Genomic DNA, 24,630 nt, shown 5'->3' on the forward strand with positions numbered 1-24,630 from the left:
TCAGACTGTATTTTCTTCGCCATGAATACATGTCCTTGTATTTTTTCACAAAACTTCACATGGAAGTAGATTTGGGTACCCAAGTTTGATATCCCCATATTCCAAGTTTTTTCGAATTTTCCTAGTATTTTTTGAAATTATTAATATTCGTATAGGGGTGGAGCATCGAGGAGCTCTGGTTTATTTTTCAATATATGTATGGTTATTTAAAAAAAACTCGTACAACAATCTTAGAAAAAACTGGACGGGTTAGTAGCTGATTTTGTGTGCAGTTTCCCATAATCAGAATTCAGAACCCGGAGAATCATGGGCCTAAAGAAGTGGCCCTCAGCCCCTCACTCTTCTTCCTCCTACCCTCTGCTCTGTCATCCGCTTCTCTCTTATTTTGTCCTCTGCACGAACATTCACGTTGAAGTTTTTTCAAAAGAAAACAATATACTTGCTGGAAAAAGAAAGGAAGTACAAAAAACATCAGCCACCCACCACCGTCCGTTACTGGTCCACCTGCATTTCCATGTGTGCGCACACGGAGAAGCACCTCGAACAAAAAAGCCAAACGAAAATAAAGGATCGAAGCTGCTCTCAGACAAAATGGTTGAAGGACGAAGGAGCCTTTTTGGTGCGCAGATCTCCACGCCAGAGCGCTGTATTCCAATTTTAGTTCTTTCCCCGTGAGGAGGGGAGGCTAGGCGGGGAGGGGGATAGGGCGCCGCTGCGTGGTGGACTGACTGGTGTGGTGGGTGGTGGGTTTTGCGGGCGGGGTTTAGTAGGTTCCGGGAAATGGAGATGTCTCTCTGGCCACGGAGCCCCCTGTGCCCTCGGAGCAGGCAGCCGCTCGTCGTCGTCCGGCCGGCCGGCCGCGGCGGCCTCACGCAGGTACGGATGATTAAGGTTCTTGATTCGGTCGGCTCACGGAATGTTGTTTGATTTGGGAATTAAGTGGTGTGCTTGGTTATTTCACTCGTATGTTGATCATCCTGGTTAATTCTGTCCTCGGTCAGGTTTCTTGTGATTTTGATTTCTTTCATCTCGGGAACATTTTTATATCTGGGAGTCAAAGGGCATTGGTCTTGATTTGCATGTGGAACATATTGGTTATTTATTAATGTGGTGAGCTGGAATTCATACTGTCTTAAAACGACATGATTTTAATTGCTGGAAGAGGCAAAGAACATGAATTCTGTTATATTTGTTAAAAGAAAAATCCCCTGTTCTAGTGTTTCAGTCTGCATGATCATGGAAATGTTAATGTTAATGCTGGTTAATTTGGAGTGAAAATTTCCAGTTCCAAACAAGGAAAAGGGGAGAACATCCTCCCCCTCCTCTCGCGACCGGCCGCACAGCGCCCTTCTTTTCCTCCAGCCCCCCCCTCTCCCCCTCCTCCCCGCCGCCGTCGCTAGCGCCTGCGGCCGGCCTGGCCCCGGGGACACTGGTGGCGGCGGCCCCCTGTCTTTCCCCTCCTGGTGGCTCTCCGGCGCGGGACGGAGCTGCACCAGGGGGTGCTCCTAGGCGGCGGCGATCTGGCTGGCGGCGGGGCTCCTCGTCTCGGCGTGGGCGGGCGGCTGGACGGCGGCGCCGTCGTTGGCGGCGGGGTGGCGCAGTGGCGCGGCCTGGCGGCGGCGCTCGGCCCAGATCTGGGCCCTTCAGGCCCCATCTGGGCCTGGGCGGGCCACCGGCGGGACGAGTCTGTGGCGTGACTCCCGGGAGGCGGGGGAGCGGCGATGAACGGCGGGGTGCTAGCGGCGCCGACGCCAGCCTGCTGCAGCGTGGCTGGCGGGGCTTAGCGGGCCCGTTTCGGGCCTAGCCGGGCCAGGGGTGGCCTGGTATGCCCCGCTGCCGTGTCCGGACGGCTACCGCGACGGTGCCGGAGGCGCGGGCCTCCCGCACGACGGCGGTGGAGGTGGTTCCCTCCCGCTCGGCCTTGGTGCTGCTGCTCCCGTCACTTGGATCTTCTCTCCAGTCTTCTTGGCCTCGTGGTGCTGCTCGCAGCGAAACGGCGTTGGTGGCGGCGCAACCATGATGGCGCATGGTGTTGGGCGGTGGTTTGGCTGGTCGGCTCCGGTTGGCCGGTGGGGTTTGGCGTGCGGGAGAAATCCTTGCCGGTTCGTCCGGCTCCGATGCGGTGACACCGGCGGGTGCAACTATCCCTTCTTGGAGGGTGTCGGTAGTAGCTATTATCCACCTCCCTCCGCGTACTGGGGAAACCCTAGGACTTGTCTGGGCAGCAGCTTCGTCGGCGTCGCATCCCTTCTTGGAGATGCTGCTTAGTTCGCGGTAGATCGGAGCCTCGGGCTGTGGTGACTTGTTTCCGGAGGGCGCCGTGGTCGCGGGTCTTCAGCGCTTTGTCAAGCTGTCGCTGTTGGTATTTATTTCTTCTTCTTTTTCTTTGGGCTTGATGTGCTGCTCGCCCCAGCATTGCGATGTGTACAATGGTGGTTTGCTTTGGAATACAAAGCGGGGGGGGGGGGGGGGGGGGGGGGGGAACCCTTTTTCGGTAACAAGAAAAAGAAATCCATTGCAAAAAAACGGTGGAGTGAATTCGGGGAGTATTTACATTGTCTGCACCTTCTATGTTTCTGATGAAGTCATTTCAATATATTTTTTGCGATAAAGTTATTTCCGTATGTAATGCGAGCATTGCCATCTTTCTATAAGCTGGTCTTTGTCTGCCAGATAGTGAGTGTATCAGTAGTTCGAATTGCGCTAATGTTTTTTGTCGAAACAAAACTATGAAGACGATAGAAATTGGATTACATCCTTTCTGTTGAACAGAGAAATTTATCCTTGCTTAGAAGTGAGGTCAGAAAATGAGACACAGTGGGGGCCTTCCCTACTGCATTATGCTAAAAAAAAGTGAGGTCAGAAGGCGATTTCAGTAGAATTTATATGAGAGGCATAAATAATTTGGTACGACCAAATGACCTTGATAATTCTGTTCCGATTGTTCGCAAATACCTTCTGATTTTCTCAACCATTATCTATAAGAAGATTTCCTTTTTATGCTCAAACATGTTGAGCTGCACAACTTATTCCCCCTTTTGTGTTTTCCACCTTTTTTGATGAATGGCAGATTTACTCGAAGCAGGACCCTTTGAGCAAATACCTTCTATGTTTGTGATGAAGTTATTTCCATATATTTTTTGCGATAAAGTTACTTCTGTATGTAATGCGAGCATTGCCATCTTTCTATAAGCTGGTCTTTGTCTGCCAGATAGCGAGTGTATCAATAGTTCGAATTGCGCTAATGTTTTTTGTCCAAGCGAAACTATGAAGACGATAGAAATTGGATTACATCCTTTCTGTTGAACAGAGAAATTTATCCTTGCTTAGAAGTGAGGTCAGAAAATGAGACACAGTGGGGGCCTTCCCTACTGTATTATGCTAAAAAAAAAGAAGTGAGGTCAGAAGGCGATTTCAGTAGAATTTATATGAGAGGCATAAATAATTTGGTAGGATTAAATGACCTTGATAATTCTGTTCCGATTGTTCGCAAATACCTTCTGATTTTCTCAAGCATTATCTATAGGAAGATTTCCTTTTTATGCTCAAACATGTTGAGCTGCACAACTTATTTTCCTTTTTGTGTTTTCCAGCCTTTTTTGATGAATGGCAGATTTACTCGAAGCAGGACCCTTCGATGCATGGTAGCAAGTTCAGGTTTGAGGAATAATCTGTCAAATGGTTTCCTATCATTCTTTCTGTTTGGAAGCAATGTCTTATTCAAACCTCAGTATTTTGATACTACGGTTTTCTATAGCAATGACAATGAATACTGTAGTTTATGAAACCAACAGTCTTTCTAAGTATTGCGGAAACAGTGGTATGTTTGGCAATCAAAAGTATACAGCGTTGCAATAGGCCACCAGTAGACAAGGCCTTTGTTGCGTTTCTCAGTTTTTAAAAAAGAGGTCCCAACCACTTTTTTTAATACTGCAAAAATACTACAGTTTTATGGATACTGTAGTTTATAATACTACAATTTTAATTACAGCCAAACACTTCAAAGTATTTAAAACCATAGTTTAAAAAAAAACTGTAGTATTCTTGAAATACTTTGAGAATACTTTGCAAACAAACACAGCCTAAATGTTCTGTTAACTTCATGTCTTTCCAAATTGCATCATTCAGATCCTCCTAATAGGAAATCAAGAAGGATGGTACCACCTCAGGTTAAAGTCATTTCTTCTAGAGGATATACGACAAGACTCATTGTTGAACCAAGCAACGAGAATACAGAACACAATAATCGGGATGAAGAAACTCTTGATACATACAATGCGCTATTAAGTACCGAGACAGCAGAATGGACAGATAATAGAGAAGCCGAGACTGCTAAAGCGGACTCGTCGCAAAATGCTTTAAGCAGTTCTATAATTGGGGAAGTGGATGTGGCGGATGAAGATATACTTGCGGCTGATCTGACAGTGTATTCATTGAGCAGTGTAATGAAGACGGAAGTGGATGCAGCGGACAAAGCTAGAGTTAAAGAAGACGTATTTGAGCTGGATTTGCCAGCAACTACATTGAGAAGTGTGATAGTGGATGTGATGGATCATAATGGGACTGTACAAGAGACATTGAGAAGTGTGATAGTAGATGTGATGGATGATGCGGCGGACAAAGCTAGAGTTGAAGAAGACGTATTTGAGCTGGATTTGTCAGGAAATATTTCAAGCAGTGCGACGACCGTGGAACTAGATGCGGTTGACGAAGTCGGGCCTGTTCAAGACACATTTGAGGCGACCTCATCAGGAAATGTTTCAAACAGTACAACGGTACGGGAAGTGGATGCAATTGATGAAGCTGGGAATGATCAAGACATATTTAGAGCAGATTTGTCAGGAAATGTTTTTTCAAGCATTACAACAGTGGAAGTGGGTGCAGTGGATGAAGCTGGGTCTATAAAAGACAGGTTTGAGACGGATTCGTCAGGAAATGTTTCAACAAGTGCGACGATGTGGGATGCAATTGATGAAACCGTGGCTGATCAAGAAACATTTGAGGCGGATTTGTCGGGAAATGCATCAAGCTGCGCAACATACAGAGAAGTGGATGATGTGGTGGATGAAACTAGATCAGAAGAGGAAACATTTGCAATGGATTTGTTTGCAAGTGATTCAGGCCATGAGAAACATATGGCAGTGGATTATGTGGGTGAAGCTACCGATGAAGAAGAGATTTACCAACAGCAATATCCAGTACTGTCTTCATTCTCTATGTGGGACAAGGCTATTGCTAAAACAGGTGTAAGTTTGAATCCTGAGATGCGACTTGTCAGGGTTCAAGAACAAGACAAAGTAAATTTTAGTGATAAAAAAGACCTGTCAATTGATGATTTACCAGGCCAAAACCAATCGATCATTGGTTCCTATAAACAAGATAAATCAGTTGCTGATGTTGCGGAACCGACCCAATCAATTTTTGGTTCTAGTAAACAACACCGATCAATTGTTGCTTTCCCCAAACAAAACCAGTCAATTGTTGGTGTCCCTAAGCAAAAGCAGTCCATAGTTGGATTCCGTAGTCAGGATCTTTCGACTGTTAGTCTCCCTAAACAAAACATACCAATTGTTGGTACGTCGAGAGAGGGTCAAACAAAGCATGTTCCTGTTGTTGATAGGCAGGATGCATTGTATGTGAATGGACTGGAAGCTAAGGAGGGAGATCACACATCCGAGAAAACCGATGAGGATGCGCTTCATGTAAATTTTAATGTTGACAATGTGTTGCGGAAGCATCAGGCAAATAGAACCCAAGCAATGGAAACGACAACTTGGAAGAAAGTTGATGAGGAACATCTTCACATAACTGAACATCAGATAGGTGGTGCCGAAGGACAGATGGTAGTTAACGAGGATGAGCTTTCTATAACTGAAATTGGAATGGGGAGAGGTGATAAAATTCAGCATGTGCTTTCTGAGGAAGAGCTTTCATGCTCTGAAGATGAAGTGCAGTTAATTGTGGATGATCGACAATATGAAGTTGATGAGACCTCTGTGTCCATTAACGTTGAACAAGATATCCAGGGGTCACCACAGGATGTTGTGGATCCACAAGCACTACGGGTGATGCTGCAAGAACTTGCTGAGAAAAATTATTCGATGAGGAACAAGCTGTTTGTTTTTCCAGAGGTAGTGAAAGCTGATTCAGTTATTGATCTTTATTTAAATCGTGACCTAACAGCTTTGGCGAATGAACCCGATGTCGTCATCAAAGGAGCATTCAATGGATGGAAATGGAGGCTTTTCACTGAAAGATTGCACAAGAGTGACCTTGGAGGGGTTTGGTGGTCTTGCAAACTGTACATACCCAAGGAGGCCTACAGATTAGACTTTGTGTTCTTCAACGGTCGCACTGTCTATGAGAACAATGGCAACAATGATTTCTGTATAGGAATAGAAGGCACTATGAATGAAGATCTGTTTGAGGATTTCTTGGTTAAAGAAAAGCAAAGGGAGCTTGAGAAACTTGCCATGGAAGAAGCTGAAAGGAGGACACAGACTGAAGAACAGCGGCGAAGGAAGGAAGCAAGGGCTGCAGATGAAGCTGTCAGGGCACAAGCGAAGGCCGAGATAGAGATCAAGAAGAAAAAATTGCAAAGTATGTTGAGTTTGGCCAGAACATGTGTTGATAATTTGTGGTACATAGAGGCTAGCACAGATACAAGAGGAGATACTATCAGGTTATATTATAACAGAAACTCGAGGCCACTTGCGCATAGTACTGAGATTTGGATGCATGGTGGTTACAACAATTGGACAGATGGACTCTCTATTGTTGAAAGCTTTGTCAAGTGCAATGACAAAGACGGCGATTGGTGGTATGCAGATGGTACGACACCTCAACCTTTGTACATAAGGCAACATTGTTTTGATTATTTTTTGTTGAGGCAACATTTGTTTTGATTCTGGCATAGTGCTCCTACAAATATGGCATGAATTTCCTTGTTTTATTAATGTCATGAAGAAGTATTTTATTAACTCAAAGGCCATGGAAGCTCAACATTTACCATAGACGGACGCTTAAAGATCATTTGTACTCTGTGGAGCATATATGTAATGTAATACCTGTCTTTTCTGTATATGTACAGTTATTCCACCTGAAAAGGCACTTGTGTTGGACTGGGTTTTTGCTGATGGGCCAGCTGGGAATGCAAGGAACTATGACAACAATGCTCGACAAGATTTCCATGCTATTCTTCCGAACAACAATGTAACCGAGGAAGGCTTCTGGGCGCAAGAGGAGCAAAACATCTATACAAGGCTTCTGCAAGAAAGGAGAGAAAAGGAAGAAACCATGAAAAGAAAGGTCAGTTGCAACAAAATCTTTGCTTATAGATCTCTATAATTTTGGCAGTTAACCACTGAGTGATGGCAAATTTATTCCCTTTCGTCTATTTTCCAAATTACAAATGCATGGTTCCACGCAAGCTTATCCAAAATCACTTGGCAATATACCAATCACAACATAACTTTCTTTACCATTAAGAACATTCCTACTTAAAATTTGCAAGGTAACTCCCTTTCGAGGCTGGTTGGCTTGATGAGTAACTGGCAATTAACAAAGAAAAGAGTTTTCTTTCCTTTATGGTGGGTATAGCTGATGTTTGGAACAAAACATATGATCAGGATTATTTGGGTTTGACTCATGTTCCTTTTTACCTACACAGGCTGAGAGAAGTGCAAATATCAAAGCTGAGATGAAGGCAAAAACTATGCGAAGGTTTCTGCTTTCCCAGAAACACATTGTTTATACCGAACCGCTTGAAATACGTGCCGGAACCACAGTGGATGTGCTATACAATCCCTCTAACACAGTGCTAAATGGAAAGTCGGAGGTTTGGTTTAGATGCTCCTTTAACCTTTGGATGCATCCAAGTGGAGCATTGCCACCCCAGAAGATGGTGAAATCAGGGGATGGGCCGCTCTTAAAAGCAACAGGTTTGAGCTTGCGTTATTACATCACTGTTATTAACTATACATATAACCATTTTTATGCAATCAATACAGTCAAGTGCAACTAATGATGCACAGATAGTATCCAATATTTGCTGTTCTATTATTGGTAATAATTAGCTAGTTTAATGCCATAAGCTCATAACAGATATGCAACTACTCCCTCCAATCCATATTACTTGTCGCAACTTTGGTACAACTTTAGTACAAAGCTATACTAAAGCTGTGACAAGTAATATGGACCGGAGGGAGTACTATATAAGCTTGGAGCTGTTTTGAGACCGAGTGTCTGCTCGGGTGGCTAGCTGGAGCGGGCTGAAGTGCTTGCAGACACCACTTCTCTAAAAAAAAGTGCTTGCAGGCTCCCCCTCCATAGGGTGAGTGGTCACCTTTCTTAAAAATTATGGCACCAAGGGCTATTCTCGGCTGGTCGAGCTTGTAGCTGTTTTTTTGGGAGCGTGAATGGGAGCGTCTTTCTTATAGGCCTACTTTGATATATATTGTGAAGTCACTTAAGCCTTGTTAAAACGTAGAAATTTAGTTCCGCAACTTGGCCAAATCCCTGTTAAATTGGTTTACTGTGTACTAGATGCATCGATGGTGCAGAGTCCGGGGGGTAATAAAGCTTCCATTTTTTATAATCAAGTTACTTATCCTACTTGCCTTGTAATTACTGAGTACAATACAGAGCACCGAAAAGCTGTATCCTTCCTACTTCCTTATGTTTATCTGTGTTCCTTTGTCCAGTTGATGTTCCACCGGATGCCTATATGATGGACTTTGTTTTCTCCGAGTGGGAAGAAGATGGGATCTATGACAACAGGAATGGGATGGACTATCATATTCCTGTTTCTGATTCAATTGAAACAGAGAATTACATGCGTATTATCCACATTGCCGTTGAGATGGCCCCCGTTGCAAAGGTAATATAATTCTAAGGCTAGTTTCTTTGATTCGAGGCGAGATCTCATCACCTTTTGCCTTTTTTCTTTCTATGCCATAATACTATGCTCTGTCATGATCAATGATCTCATAGGTTGGAGGTCTTGGGGATGTTGTTACAAGTCTTTCACGTGCCATTCAAGATCTAGGACATACTGTCGAGGTTATTCTCCCGAAGTACGACTGTTTGAACCAAAGCAGTGTAAGTTGAAGTAATGTACTACATAATCTATTCACTTAGTCTTTAAAATTTCAACTCAAAATGCCACAAAGCTTCAACTGAAGCTAAAGAATTCTGAGCTGCGATGGAGAGCAGTAGGGTGGCACAGATCCCCAATAAACCAATATATGACCCCAATAAGGGGATGCCAAGATCAGTAGGCACTAATGAATTTCCTTTGTTTTATATCCATTATACATTATTAATCAAGTTAGATCTATTTCAATGCAGGTCAAGGATTTACATTTATATCAAAGTTTTTCTTGGGGTGGTACAGAAATAAAAGTATGGGTTGGACGAGTCGAAGACCTGACCGTTTACTTCCTGGAACCTCAAAATGGGTATGAATTAGCTAATGTATAGTGTTTTTTTTTTGCGGGAAATGTATAGTTGAGTGATATAAAACATATTACTCCTTTTCAGAAAATCATTAGGCTAGAGCCTTGTACTGGTTAATAATGCGTACCTTTTTCCCATTCATATAACTACTTATCGTAGACTATAGAAGCCAATTAGTAACACAATACATTGGCCTTGTTCCAGGCTGAGAGCTAGTTATAACAATGATATGTGAGATTAGTGGCTCTATAACCACTTTTGAGCTAAAGGAATTTGCTGCTAGATGAGCCAATAAATCCAGCTAATTTTAAATTCCATGATCACTCTTGGACATGTAGCCTGCACAACCAAGAACACAGCTAAGATCACTGCATGGGCACAAAAGGTTGTGCATTAAGGCTAGGCCCTGGTCAGTGGCTGTCAAGGACTCCATCGGGCTCCTTACAGTTTTTATTCTGATACCTCTTGCGCCCATATGACGCTACCAAACGCTTGTAACCTGTAACAAACTATTGCCATCTGTCACTCAATGATAAGGTAGACAATCCTTTCTTTCCCTTTAAAATGTTCAATCTTATTTATGCTTGAGCATGCGTTTGATTGTCAAATTTCAGTTTCTCTAGATTGCAGACACACTTGCACGCGCTGTGTACACCTTCCATTATCTGGCATGGGATTTGCATTTCAATTAAGAGAAATATGAAAGAAAGAAATGTTGTCACCTGAATGTTAGAGCTTAAAAAGCACAAGCAATCAGCACCGTTTATCAAAATTAAATGATTTACTTGTCTAGTTGTCTCTTTTTGGTTCTCTTCCTGTAAGTGGATGCCAATATCTCAAGAACTCTCCTGAGGATTTTTCTTCACAAATTATTCATTTTGACATTTCCTTTTCTAGGATGTTTGGCGTTGGATGTGTATATGGAAGGAATGATGACCGCAGATTTGGGTTCTTCTGTCATTCTGCTCTAGAGTTTATCCTCCAGAATGAATTTTCTCCAGTAAGTATTATTTAGAATACTAGCTGCTATATTGACTTTTTCTTTGTGACACTACACTTTCTTGTTTACCATTCCAGTGCACCATGTTCAAAATCTTGTATTACCGAAAAAGGCTTTCGCCCCGCTTTATAAATAAAGCAAACCGCCACAGAGCATACAAACCGAAGCAAGTCCACACACACCCACCCAAGTCTCACGACAAAGTACATAGGTTCTGCTGAGGGCACAGCTCAACAAGCCCAAAAGGAAAAGAAAAAACAACACCCGCACAGTTCCTAAATATAAGACCTTTTAGAGATTCCACTATGGACTATATACGGATGTATATAGACATACTTTAGAGTGTAGATTCACTCATTTGCTCTGTATGTAGTCTATAGTGAAATCTCTAAAAGGTCTTATATTTAGGAACGGAGGGAGTAGCTTATTTGCTGCATTAGTGTTTTCCTTTCCTGCTCTACTATCTGAATGCTACTTGTGTATTCGCAACAGTTGCTTGTTTCTCCCCTTCCATTTCTCAGTTAAAAGAACTTGTATCTGTATTCACGTGACAGCATATAATACATTGCCATGATTGGTCAAGTGCTCCGGTCGCCTGGCTATATAAGGAACACTATTCCCAATCCAGAATGGCAAGCACTCGGGTTGTATTTACCATCCACAATCTTGAATTTGGAGCACATTATATTGGTAAAGCAATGACATACTGTGATAAAGCCACAACTGTGAGTGCCTTACTGTCTTGTAATTTTTAATCTTTCTGTTTGGCGCACAAAAAATCTTCAACATTTTACAGAATCATGTTCTTGTGTTTTGTACGTATTCAACTATTTCCACCCAAACTTTTCAGGTTTCTCCTACATATTCAAGGGACGTGGCAGGCCATGGTGCCATTGCTCCTCATCGTGAGAAATTCTACGGCATTCTCAATGGAATTGATCCAGATATCTGGGATCCGTACACTGACAATTTTATCCCGGTACCAAATTTTTTCCCAGAGTGCAAGTAGATATATACCATGGCCACAGATAGCTTTATGCTTAACTCTGTGTTTCATACTACTTCAGGTCCCTTATACTTGTGAGAATGTTGTCGAAGGCAAGAGAGCTGCAAAAAGGGCCTTGCAGCAGAAGTTTGGATTACAGCAAACTGATGTCCCTATTGTCGGAATCATCACCCGTCTGACAGCCCAGAAGGGAATCCACCTCATCAAGCACGCAATTCACCGAACTCTCGAAAGCAACGGACAGGTCCATCATCCCTTGTGAACGATAAACATCTAATGTTTCTTTAGAAAATAATTGCTTTTTCGTAAAAATAGAAAAAAATTGCTTCCTTGTATAATTATTTTTGTTTGTTTACTTGAAAACAAAAGACTGAAAATGAAGTGTTTGCTTTTTAGGTGGTTTTGCTTGGTTCAGCTCCAGATCATCGAATACAAGGCGATTTTTGCAGATTGGCCGATGCTCTTCATGGTGTTTACCATGGTAGGGTGAAGCTTGTTCTAACCTATGATGAGCCTCTTTCTCACCTGGTGAGCTCCAACATCCTACACACCGTCTAGCCAGCCCTCCATTAAGGGAGCTGGAGACTACTTCTGTATAATTTAGGTTGATGATCGATCATGCTACAGATATACGCTGGCTCGGACTTCATAATTGTTCCTTCAATCTTCGAACCCTGTGGCTTAACACAACTTGTTGCCATGCGTTATGGATCGATCCCTATAGTTCGGAAAACTGGAGGTGTGTTACTGTTTCTCACCGTTATGCTGCACTGCTTTGCATATGTTGAGCTGGGCATGAAATGGAGATTTATCCTTCGCATCGCAGGACTTCACGACACAGTCTTCGACGTAGACAATGATAAGGACCGGGCTCGGTCTCTTGGTCTTGAACCAAATGGGTTCAGTTTCGACGGAGCCGACAGCAACGGCGTGGATTATGCCCTCAACAGGCAAGTACCTTTCCTCAATTAGCCCTGAATTCAGCAGTAGTGCTAGGTTATTTACCGTGCACGTTCCGTACCTCATTTCAGAGCAATCGGCGCTTGGTTCGATGCCCGTGATTGGTTCCACTCCCTGTGTAAGAGGGTCATGGAGCAAGACTGGTCGTGGAACCGGCCCGCACTGGACTACATTGAATTGTACCATGCCGCTCGAAAATTCTGACACCCAACTGAACCAATGACAAGAACAAGCGCATTGTGGGATCGACTAGTCATACAGGGCTGTGCAGATCGTCTTGCTTCAGTTAGTGCCCTCTTCAGTTAGTTCCAAGCGCACTACAGTCGTACATAGCTGAGGATCCTCTTGCCTCCACCAGGGGGAACAAAGCAGAAATGCATGAGTGCATTGGGAAGACTTTTATGTATATTGTTAAAAAAATTTCCTTTTCTTTTCCTTCCCTGCACCTGGAAATGGTTAAGCGCATCGCCGAGATAAGAACCGCAGTGACATTCTGTGAGTAGCTTTGTATATTCTCTCATCTTGTGAAAACTAATGTTCATGTTAGGCTGTCTGATCATGTGGAAGCTTTGTTATATGTTACTTATGGTATACATCAATGATATTTACATTTGTGGATGAGCTACTGCACTTGGTTTTTGCTATCTGTTTTGTGAAATGGCAGGGCCATAATTATGCAGATTCACTGGTTCTGAAACAGACACGCTCCTCTAGGGTGTGACTGTGAGCTCTGAAAACAGCATTGCTAACTTCTACTCCCTCCGTTCCTAAATATTTTTCTTTCCCCTATCATGTGGCCCCGCGTGCGACCGAGAGGGAACCCTAGCCGCCGCCGCCGGGTCTCCTCCCCCCTCTACTCTCCTCTCCCTCGCCGCCGCCCGAGGGCGCGGCCAGGCGAAGCCCGGTCGTCGCTGGCGGCGGCAGGGTTCCTCGTCTCCGCGCGGCGGCTTTGGCGCGGGATGCGGCGACTGATCGGGGACGCTGTGCTTGGCAGCGGGCGCGGCGGCGTGGCGGCTCATCGGCGTTGAGGTGCGGCGGCGGTGCGGGCTGGTGACTTGACAGGCGGCGCGGTGGAGGCGCGCTCGTGCAGGCCGGGAATGGCGTGGGCGTCTCTGGCGGCGGCGCTCAGATCCGGGGCGCACTTGGCTGCGGGCGGCCGCCCTCTGCCGTGGCTCTGCTGGTGGGGGTGGCGGCGCTGCAGCGCGGGTGCTGCAGGCCAGCGGGTGGTGACGGCGCGGCGGCGCGTCCGGATCCGCCCCTGTCGCTGCGGGCTGCGGGCGGCCTGGGCCGCGGGCGGCCCTTTCGCCGGAGCGCGATGGTGAGGGGGCGGCGCGGCAGCGGTGGAGGTGGGCGGCCCTCGTCTAGTCGGGCCCTTGCGGCTGGACAGCGGCGCTCGGCGCAGGAGGGCCTCCCTAGTGAGCTTCCTTGGCTACGACGGCAGGTTGATTTGGTTTCCCTCCTCGGTGGGCGCGCGATTGCGTATGGCCTCGAGGAGATATGTGCTAGCTACGATGGTGGGGCGACACGGGGGTGCCCGCGAAGGAGCTAGGTAGGAGGGACGGGTGGCCTCGATGCGGTCGCGCCACCTGTCGCCTGCACAGTTTGCCAGTCCGGATGCGTCCGCTCCTCCTCCTCCTCCTCCTTTCCTCGTGCTCAGCGGGGAACTCGGTTGGAGGGATGGATGGCCTCGATGCGGTCGCGTCACTTGTCGCCGGCATGGGATGTGCCGGTCCGGATTCGTCCGCTCCCCTTTCTCCCTCGTTCCTCGGTCGTGGACGGGTTCGCGTAGGTCTTCCAGCGGAGCGTCCGCGGGTGGATCTGTCGGTCGAGGGCCATCGGTTGGTCCAAAGACGGGGCCTTTGGATAGGTCTCGGGGTTGTCTGGTTGCAGGGTGGTGGCTCTAGCGGCGGGAGGCGCGGCGTTTGCGGGCAGAGCGGGCAGAGCGTGCATCTTAGGTGCGGGCGGGCAACCATGGCCTCGCGGGTGGCGTGGTTGCGGGTGGTTGACGGAGTTAGGGTGCGACGGTGGGGTGTGGATGTCGGGGGCACACCACTTGCCCAGTCCTCTGACTGGCCGGCGGTGGCGGCGACAATTGACGCCGTACCCTTCCTAAAGGCTCCGTCGTGGCGTTCCCGCTCTTGTCGCCTTACTCCGGGTGAAAACCTGATCTTCGCGGATCGGGCGGTGGGGACTATCCATGGTCGCACCCTTCTTGGAGGCATCGCTTTGGAGGCCTGGCTCCGTTGTTGTCCGGTCCACCTCTCTATTGTGTTGTCGGTGGGGTGGTGTGTGATACGTCCATTTTGCATCATGTTTTCCTACTATTATTTATGTCGTTTTATTGTATAGTAATGCTTTTTGGAGTAATTCTAATGCCTTTTCTCTCATAATATGCAAGGTATGCACCAAGGGGGAGAATTCCGGCAGCTGGAAATCTAGACCTGAAAAAGCTACGTCAAGCTACCTATTCTGCACAACTCCAAATGAGTTGAAACTTCCCAAAGAATTTTTATGGAATATTTAATAAATATTGGAGCAAATAAGTACCAGAGGGGGCCACCCGGTGGGCACAACCCACCTGGGCACGCTAGGAGGCCCAGGCAGGCCCTGGTGGGTGCTGCCCTCATGGGCCCACCTCCGGTGCCCATCTTATGGTATATAAGTCATATTTACCTAGAAAAAAAATCAAAGGAGGACATTCCGGACGAAGCGCCGCCGCCTCGAGGCAAAACTTAGGCAGGAGCACTTTTGCCCTCCGGCGGAGCGATTTCGCAGGGGGAACTTCCCTCCCAGAGGGGAAAATCATCGTCATCATCATCACCAACAACTCTCCTATCTTGGGGAGGGCTATCTTCATCAACATCTTCACAGCACCAACTCCTCTCAAACCCTAGTTCATCTCTTGTGTTCAATCTTTTTATCAAAACTATAGATTGGTGCTTGTGGGTGACTAGTAGTGTTGATTACATCTTGTAGTTGATTACTATATGGTTTATTTGGTGGAAGATTATATGTTCAGATCCATTATACTATTTAATACCCCTCTGATCTTGAGCATGTTTATCATTTGTGAGTAGTTACTTTCGTTCTTGAGGTCATGGGATAAATCATGTTGCAAGTAATCATGTGAACTTGATATGTGTTCGATATTTAGATGATATGTATGTTGCCATTCTCTTAGTGGTGTCATGTGAACGTCGACTACATGACACTCACCATATTTGGGCTTAAGGGAATGGATTGTGGAGTAGTTATTAGATGGTGGGTTGCGAGAGTGACAGAAGCTTAAACCCCAGTTTATGCGCTATTCTGTAAGGGACCGATTGGATCCAAAAGTTTAATGCTATGGTTAGAATTTATTCTTAATACTTTTCTCGTAGTTGCGGATGCTTGCGAGAGAGTTAATCATAAATAGAAGGTTTGTTCAAGTAAGAACAACATGTAAGCACCGGTCGACCCACATATCAAATTATCAAAGTACCGAACACGAATTAAGCCAACATGATGAAAGTGACTAGATGAAATTCCCGTGTACCCTCAAGAACACTTCGCTTATCATAAGAAACCGTTTTGGCCTTCCCTTTGCCTCAAAAGGATTGGGCTACCTTGCTGCACTTTTGTTACTACTTTCGTTACTTGCTCGTTACAAATTATCTTGCTATCAAACTACTCCGCTACTTACAATTTTAGCACTTGCAAACAATGTTGGAAATATGCCCTAGAGGCAATAATAAAATGGTTATTATTATATTTCCTTGTTCATGATAATTGTCTATTGTTCATGCTATAATTGTATTAACTGGAAACCGTAATACATGTATGAATACATAGACCACAACATGTCCCTAGTGAGCCTCTAGTTGACTAGCTCGTTGATCAATAGATGGTTATGGTTTCCTGACCAGGGACATTGGATGTCATTGATAACAGGATCACATCATTAGGAGAATGATGTGATGGACAAGACCCAATCCTAAGCATAGCACAAGATCGTGTAGTTCGTTTGCTAAAAGCTTTTCTAATGTCAAGTATCATTTCCTTAGACCATGAGATTGTGCAACTCCCGGATACCGTAGGAATGCTTTGGGTGTGCCAAACGTCACAACGTAACTGGGTGGCTATAAAGGTGCACTACGGGTATCTCCGAAAGTGTCTGTTGGGTTGGCACGAATCGAGACTGGGATTTGTCACTCCGTGTGACGGAGAGGTATCTCTGGGCCCACTCGGTAATGCATCATCATAATGAGCTCAATGTGACTAAGTAGTTAGTCACGGGATCATGCATTACGGAACGAGTAAAGTGACTTGCCGGTAACGAGATTGAACGAGGTATTGGGATACCGACGATCGAATCTCGGGCAAGTAACGTACCGATTGACAAAGGGAATTGTATACGGGATTGCTTGAATCCTTGACATCGTGGTTCATCCGATGAGATCATCGTGGAACATGTGGGAGCCAACATGGGTATCCAGATCCCGCTGTTGGTTATTGGCCAGAGAGCTGTCTCGGTCATGTCTGCATGATTCCCGAACCCGTAGGGTCTACACACTTAAGGTTCGGTGACGCTAGAGTTGTTATGGGAATTAGTGTGCAGTTACCGAATGTTGTTCGGAGTCCCGGATGAGATCCCGGACGTCACGAGGAGTTCCGGAATGGTCCGGAGGTAAAGATTTATATATGGGAAGTCCTATTTTGGCCACCGGAAAATGTTTGGGATTTTTCGGTATTGTACCGGGAAGGTTCTAGAAGGTTCCGGAGTGGGGCCCACCTGCATGGGGGACCCACATGAACGTGGGTAGTGGGGGCAAGGCCCCACACCCCTGGTCAAGGCGCACCAAGATCCCCCCTTAGAAGGAATAAGATCATATCCGGAAGGGATAAGACCAAGATCCCTAAAAAGGGGGGATAACAATCGGCGGGGAAGGAAATGATGGGATTTCTTTCCTCCCACCTTTGCCAACGCCCCAATGGACTTGGAGGGCAAGAAACCAGCCCCCTCCACCCCTGAGGCGCATGGGAGCTTCACCCCTTGCCCCTGGCGCAGCCCTCCCCCTCTCCAACTCCACCTCCTCCTAAGTAGTGCTTGGCGAAGCCCTGCCGGAGAACTGCAAGCTCCACCACCACGCCGTTGTGCTGCCGAAGCTCTGCCTCAACTTCTCCTCCCCCCTTGCTGGATCAAGAAGGAGGAGACGTCCCTGGGCTGTACGTGTGTTGAACGCGGAGGCACCGTCCGTTCGGCGTTAGATCGGATCTTCCGCGATTTGAATCGCCGCGAGTACGACTCCCTCATCCGCGTTCTTGTAACGCTTCCGCATCGCGATCTTCAAGGGTATGAAGATGCACTCCCCCTCTCTTCGTTGCTAGTCTCTCCATAGATTGATCTTGGTGATGCGTAGAAATTTTTTAATTTCTGCAACGATCCCCAACAGTGGCATCATGAGCTAGGTCTATGCGTAGTTTCTATGCACGAGTAGAACACAAGTTGTTGTGGGCGTCAATTTTATCAATTTACTTGCCATTACTAGTCTTATCTTGATTCGGCGGCATTGTGGGATGAAGCGGCCCAGACCGACCTTACACGTACGCTTACGTGAGACAGGTTCCACCGACTGACATGCACTAGTTGCATAAGGTGGCTAGCGGGTGTCTGTCTCTCCCACTTTAGTCGGATCGGATTCGTTGAAAAGGGTCCTTATGAAGGGTAAATAGCAATTGGCATATCCCGTTGTGGTTTTGGCGTAGGTAAGAAACGTTCTTGCTAGAAACCTATAGCAGCCACGTAAAAACTTGTAACAACAATTAGAGGACGTCTAACTTGTTCTTGCAGCATATGCCGTGTGATGTGATATGGCCAAAAGGATGTGATGAATGATATATATGTGATGTATGAGATTGATCATGTTCTTGTAATAGGAATCACGACTTGCATGTCGATGAGTATGACAACCGGCAGGAGCCATAGGAGTTGTCTTAATTTATTGTATGACCTGCGTGTCATTGAATAACGCCATGTAATTACTTTACTTTATTGCTAAACCGTTAGCCATAGTAGTAGAAGTAATAGTTGGCGAGACAACTTCATGAAGACACGATGATGGAGATCATGGTGTCATGCCGGTGACGATGATGATCATGGCGCCCCGAAGATGGAGATCAAAAGGAGCAAAATGATATTGGCCATATCATGTCACTATTTGATTGCATGTGATGTTTATCATGTTTTTACATCTTATTTGCTTAGAACGACGGTAGCATAAATAAGATGATCCCTCGCTAAAATTTCAAGAAAGTGTTCCCCCTAACTGTGCACCGTTGCGAAGGTTCGTTGTTTCGAAGCACCACGTGATGATCGGGTGTGATAGATTCTAACGTTCGAATACAACGGGTGTAAGCCAGATTTACACAAGCAAAACACTTAGGTTGACTTGACGAGCCTAGCATGTACAGACATGGCCTCGGAACACAAGAGACCGAAAGGTCGAACATGAGTCGTATAGCAGATACGATCAACATGAAGATGTTCACCGATGATGACTAGTCCGTCTCACGTGATGATCGGACACGGCCTAGTTGACTCGGATCATGTATCACTTAGATGACTAGAGGGATGTCCATCTGAGTGGGAGTTCATTAAATTAGATGAACTTAATTATCATGAACATAGTCAAAAGGTCTTTGCAAATTATGTCGTAACTTGCGCTTTAGTTCTACTGTTTTAGATATGTTCCTAGAGAAAATTTAGTTGAAAGTTGATAGTAGCAATTATGCGGACTAGGTCCGTAAACTGAGGATTGTCCTCATTGCTACGCAGAAGGCTTATGTCCTTAATGCACCGCTCGGTGTGCTGAACCTCGAACATCGTCTGTGGATGTTGCGAACATCTGACATACACGTTTTGATGACTACGTGATAGTTCAGTAATGTTAAACGGTTTAGAATTGAGGCGCCGAAGACGATTTTGAAACGTCGCGGAACATATGAGATTTTCAAAGGGCTGAAATTGGGATTTCAGGCTCGTGCCCATGTCAAGAGGTATGAGACCTCTGACGAGTTTCTTAAGCCTGTAAACTAAGGGAGAAAAGCTCAATCGTTGAGCATGTGCTCAGATTGTCTGAGTACTACAATCACTTGAATCGAGTGGGAGTTAATCTTCCTTAAGAGATAGTGATGGTTCTCCAAAGTCATTGCCACCAAGCTACTAGAGCTTCGTGATGAACTATAACATATCAGGGATAGATATGATGATCCTTGAGCTATTCGTGATGTTTGACACCGCGAAAGTAGAAATCATGAAGGAGCATCAATTGTTGATGGTTAGTGAAACCACTAGTTTCAAGAAGGGCAAGGGCAAGAAGGGATACTTCATGAAACGGCAAATCAGTTGCTGCTCTAGTGAAGAAACCCAAAGTTTGAACCCAAACCCGAGACTAAGTGCTTCTGTAATGAGGGGAACGGTCACTGAAGCAGAACTACCCTAGATACTTGGTAGATGAGAAGGCTGGCAAGGTCGACAGAAGTATATTGGATATACATTATATTAATGTGTACTTTACTAGTACTCCTAGTAGCACCAGGGTAATAGATACCGGTTCGGTTGCTAAGTGTTAGTAACTCAAAATAAAAGGCTACGGAATAAACGGAGACTAGCTGAAGGCGAGGTGACGATATGTGTTGGAAGTATTTCCAAGGTTGATGTTATCAAACATCGCACGCTCCCTCTACCATCGGGATTGGTGTTAAACCTAAATAATTGTTATTTGGTGTTTGCGTTGAGCATAGACATGATTGGATTATGTTTATCGCAATACGGTTGTTCATTTAAGGAGAATAATGGTTACTCTGTTTATTTGAATAATACCTTCAATGGTCTTGCACCTAAAATGAATGGTTTATTGAATCTCGATCGTAGTGATACACATGTTCATGCCAAAAGATATAAGATAGTAATGATAGTACCACCTACTTGTGGCACTGCCATTTGAGTCATATTGGTATAAAACGCATGAAGAAGCTCCATGTTGATGGATCTTTTGGACTCACTCGTTTTTTGAAAAGTTTGAGACATGCGAACCATGTCTATTAGTATGTACGCATGAAGAAACTCCATGCAGATGGATCATTTGGACTCACTTGATTTTGAATCACTTGAGACATGCAAATCATACCACATGGGCAAGATGACTGAAAAGCCTCGTTTTCAGTAAGATGGAACAAGAAAGCAACTTGTTGGAAGTAATACATTTTGATGTGTGCAGTCCAATGAGTGCTGAGGCACGCAGTGGATATCGTTATGTTCTTACTTCACAGATGATTTGAGTAGATGCTGAGTATATTTACTTGATGAAACACAAGTCTGAATTATTGAAAGGTTCAAGTAATTTCAGAGTGAAGTTGAAGATCGTCGTGACAAGAGGATAAAATGTCTATGATATGATCATAGAGATGAGTATCTGAGTTATGAGTTTGGTATACAATTAAGACATTGTGGAAATTGTTTCACAACTAATACCGCCTGGAACACCATAGTGTGATGGTGTGTCCGAACATCATAGCTGCACCCTATTGGATATGGTGCATACCATGATGTCTCTTATCGAATTACCACTATCGTTTATGGGTTAGGCATTAGAGACAACCGCATTCACTTCAAATAGGGCACCACGTAATTCCGTTGAGATGACAGCGTATGAACTATGGTTTAGAGAAACCTAAGCTGTCATTTCTTAAAAGTTTGGGGCTGCGAAGCTTATGTGGAAAAGTTTTAGCCTGATAAGCTCAAACCCAAAGCGGATAAATGCATCTTCATAGGACACCCAAAACAGTTGGGTATACCTCCTATTTCAGATCCGGAAGCAAAAGTGATTGTTTCTAGAAACGGGTCCTTTCTCGAGGAAAAGTTTCTCTTGAAAGAATTGAGTGGGAGGATGGTGGAGACTTGATGAGGTTATTGAACCATCACTTCAACCAATCTGTAGCAGGGCACAGGAAGTTGTTCCTGTGGCGCCTACACCAGTTGAAGTGGAAGCTGATGATAGTGATCATGAAACTTCGGATCAAGTCACTACCAAACCTCGTAGGTCGACAAGGACGCGTACTGCTTCGGAGTGGTACGGTAATCCTGTCTTGGAGGTCATGTTGCTAGACAACAATGAACCTACGAGCTGTGGAGAAGCGATGGTGGGCCCGGATTCCGACAAATGGCTCGAGGCCATAAAATCCGAGAGAGGATCCATGTATAAAACAAAGTGTAGACTTTGGAAGAACTACTTGATGGTCGTAAGGCTGTTGGGTACAGATGGATTTTAAAAGGGAAGACGGACAATGATGGTAAGTGTCACCATTAAGAAAGCTCGACTTGTCGCTAAGATGTTTTCCGACAAGTTCAAGGAGTTGACTACGATGAGACTTTCTCACTCGTAGCGATGCTAAGAGTCTGTTGAAATTATATTAGCAGTTCCTGCATTATTTATGAAATCTTGCAGATAGGATGTCAAAACATTGTTTCCTCAATGATTTTCTTGAGGAAAGGTTGTATGTGATACAACCAGAAGGTTTTGTCAATCCTAAAAGATGCTAACAAGTATGCAAAGCTCCAGCAATCCTTCTAAGGACTGGAGTAAGCATCTCGGAGTTGGAATATACGCTTTGATGAGATGATCAAAGATTTTGGGTTTATACAAAGTTTATGAGAAACTTGTATTTCCAAAGAAGTGAGTGGGAGCACTATAGCATTTCTGATGAGTATATGTTGTTGACATATTGTTGATCGGAAATGATGTAGAATTTCTGGAAAGCATATAGGGTTATTTGAAAAGTGTTTTTCAATGGAAAACCTGGATTAAGCTACTTGAACATTGAGCATCAAGATCTATAAGGATAGATCAAAATCGCTTGATAGTACTTTCAAATGAGTACGCACCGTGACAAGATTTTGAAGGAGTTCAAAATAGATCGGCAAAGAAGGAGTTCTTGGCTGTGTTATAAGGTGTGAGTATTGAGTAAGACTCAAGACCTGACCACGGCAGAAGAGAGAGAAAGGACGAAGGTCGTCCCCTATGCTTTAGACGTAGGCTCCACAGTATGCTATGCTGTGTACCGCACCTAAAGTGTGCCTTGCCATGAGTCAGTCAAGGGGTACAAGTGTGATCCAGGAATGGATCACAGGACAGCGGTCAAGGTTATCCTTAGTAACTAGTGGACTAAGGAATTTTCTCGATTATGGAGGTGGTAAAAGAGTTCGTCGTAAAGGGTTACGCCGATGCAAACTTTGACACTAATCTGGATGACTCTGAGTAGTAGACCGGATTCGTATAGTAGAGCAGTTATTTGGAATAGTTCCAAATAGCGCGTGGTAGCTGCATCTAGGAGATGACATAGAGATTTGTAAAGCACACACGGATCTGAAAGATTCAGACCCGTTGACTAATAACCTCTCTCACAAGCGAGATATGATCAAACCCAATGGGTGTTGGATTCATTACAATCACATAGTGATGTGAACTAGATTATTGACTCTAGTGCAAGTGGGAGACTGTTGGAAATATGCCCTAGAGGCAATAATAAAATGGTTATTATTATATTTCCTTGTTCATGATAATTGTCTATTGTTCATGCTATAATTGTATTAACTGGAAACCGTAATACATGTGTGAATACATAGACCACAACATGTCCCTAGTGAGCCTCTAGTTGACTAGCTCGTTGATCAATAGATGGTTATGGTTTCCTGACCATGGACATTGGATGTCATTGATAACGGGATCACATCATTAGGAGAATGATGTGATGGACAAGACCCAATCCTAAGCATAGCACAAGATCGTGTAGTTCGTTTGCTAAAAGCTTTTCTAATGTCAAGTATCATTTCCTTAGACCATGAGATTGTGCAACTCCCGGATACCGTAGGAATGCTTTGGGTGTGCCAAACGTCACAACGTAACTGGGTGGCTATAAAGGTGCACTACGGGTATCTCCGAAAGTGTCTGTTGGGTTGGCACGAATCGAGACTGGGATTTGTCACTCCGTGTGACGGAGAGGTATCTCTGGGCCCACTCGGTAATGCATCATCATAATGAGCTCAATGTGACTAAGTAGTTAGTCATGGGATCATGCATTACGGAATGAGTAAAGTGACTTGCCGGTAACGAGATTGAACGAGGTATTGGGATACCGATGATCGAATCTCGGGCGAGTAACGTACCGATTGACAAAGGGAATTGTATACGGGATTGCTTGAATCCTTGACATCGTGGTTCATCCGATGAGATCATCGTGGAACATGTGGGAGCCAACATGGGTATCCAGATCCCGCTGTTGGTTATTGGCCAGAGAGCTGTCTCGGTCATGTCTGCATGATTCCCGAACCCGTAGGGTCTACACACTTAAGGTTCAGTGATGCTAGAGTTGTTATGGGAATTAGTGTGCAGTTACCGAATGTTGTTTGGAGTCCCGGATGAGATCCCGGACGTCACGAGGAGTTCCGGAATGGTCTGGAGGTAAAGATTTATATATGGGAAGTCCTATTTTGGCCACCGGAAAATGTTCGGGATTTTTCGGTATTGTACCGGGAAGGTTCTAGAAGGTTTCGGAGTGGGGCCCACCTGCATGGGGGGACCCACATGAACGTGGGTAGTGGGGGCAAGGCCCCACACCCCTGGTCAAGGCGCACCAAGATCCCCCCTTAGAAGGAATAAGATTATATCCCGAAGGGATAAGATCAAGATCCCTAAAAAGGGGGGATAACAATCGGTGGGGAAGGAAATGATGGGATTTCTTTCCTCCCACCTTTGCCAACGCCCCAATGGACTTGGAGGGAAAGAAACCAGCCACCTCCACCCCTATATATAGTGGGGAGGTGCATGGGAGCTTCACCCCTTGCCCCTGGCGCAGCCCTCCCCCTTTCCAACTCCACCTCCTCCTCAGTAGTGCTTGGCGAAGTCCTGCCGGAGAACTGCAAGCTCCACCACCACGCCGTCGTGCTGCCGGAGCTCTCCCTCAACTTCTCCTCCCCCCTTGCTGGATCAAGAAGGAGGAGACGTCCCCGGGCTGTACGTGTGTTGAACGCGGAGGCGCGTTCGTTCGGCGTTATATCGGATCTTCCGCGATTTGAATCGCCGCGAGTACGACTCCCCCATCCGCGTTCTTGTAACGCTTCCGCATCGTGATCTTCAAGGGTATGAAGATGCACTCCCCCCTCTCTCGTTGC

The 24,630-nt window shown here is 45.3% G+C and overlaps 1 protein-coding gene across 1 annotated transcript; it reads left to right on the forward strand.

The window, feature by feature from the left end:
* The first annotated feature begins 508 nt into the window (after nucleotides 1–508).
* On the forward strand, nucleotides 509–13,040 carry LOC542856 (starch synthase 3, chloroplastic/amyloplastic). The gene is made up of 16 exons (XM_044533834.1): nucleotides 509–876; nucleotides 3,594–3,657; nucleotides 4,129–6,831; nucleotides 7,091–7,308; nucleotides 7,670–7,940; nucleotides 8,703–8,878; nucleotides 8,992–9,099; nucleotides 9,349–9,458; nucleotides 10,354–10,456; nucleotides 11,011–11,181; nucleotides 11,307–11,435; nucleotides 11,524–11,706; nucleotides 11,859–11,990; nucleotides 12,090–12,201; nucleotides 12,289–12,412; nucleotides 12,494–13,040. The coding sequence occupies exons 1-16, from the start codon at nucleotides 781–783 to the stop codon at nucleotides 12,624–12,626; spliced, it is 4,833 nt and encodes a 1,610-aa protein (XP_044389769.1). The 5' UTR covers nucleotides 509–780; the 3' UTR covers nucleotides 12,627–13,040.
* Nucleotides 13,041–24,630: the final 11,590 nt, after the last annotated feature.

The sequence above is a fragment of the Triticum aestivum genome, chromosome 1B, assembly GCF_018294505.1.
Source record: "Triticum aestivum cultivar Chinese Spring chromosome 1B, IWGSC CS RefSeq v2.1, whole genome shotgun sequence".
NCBI classification, from domain to species: domain Eukaryota; kingdom Viridiplantae; phylum Streptophyta; class Magnoliopsida; order Poales; family Poaceae; genus Triticum; species Triticum aestivum.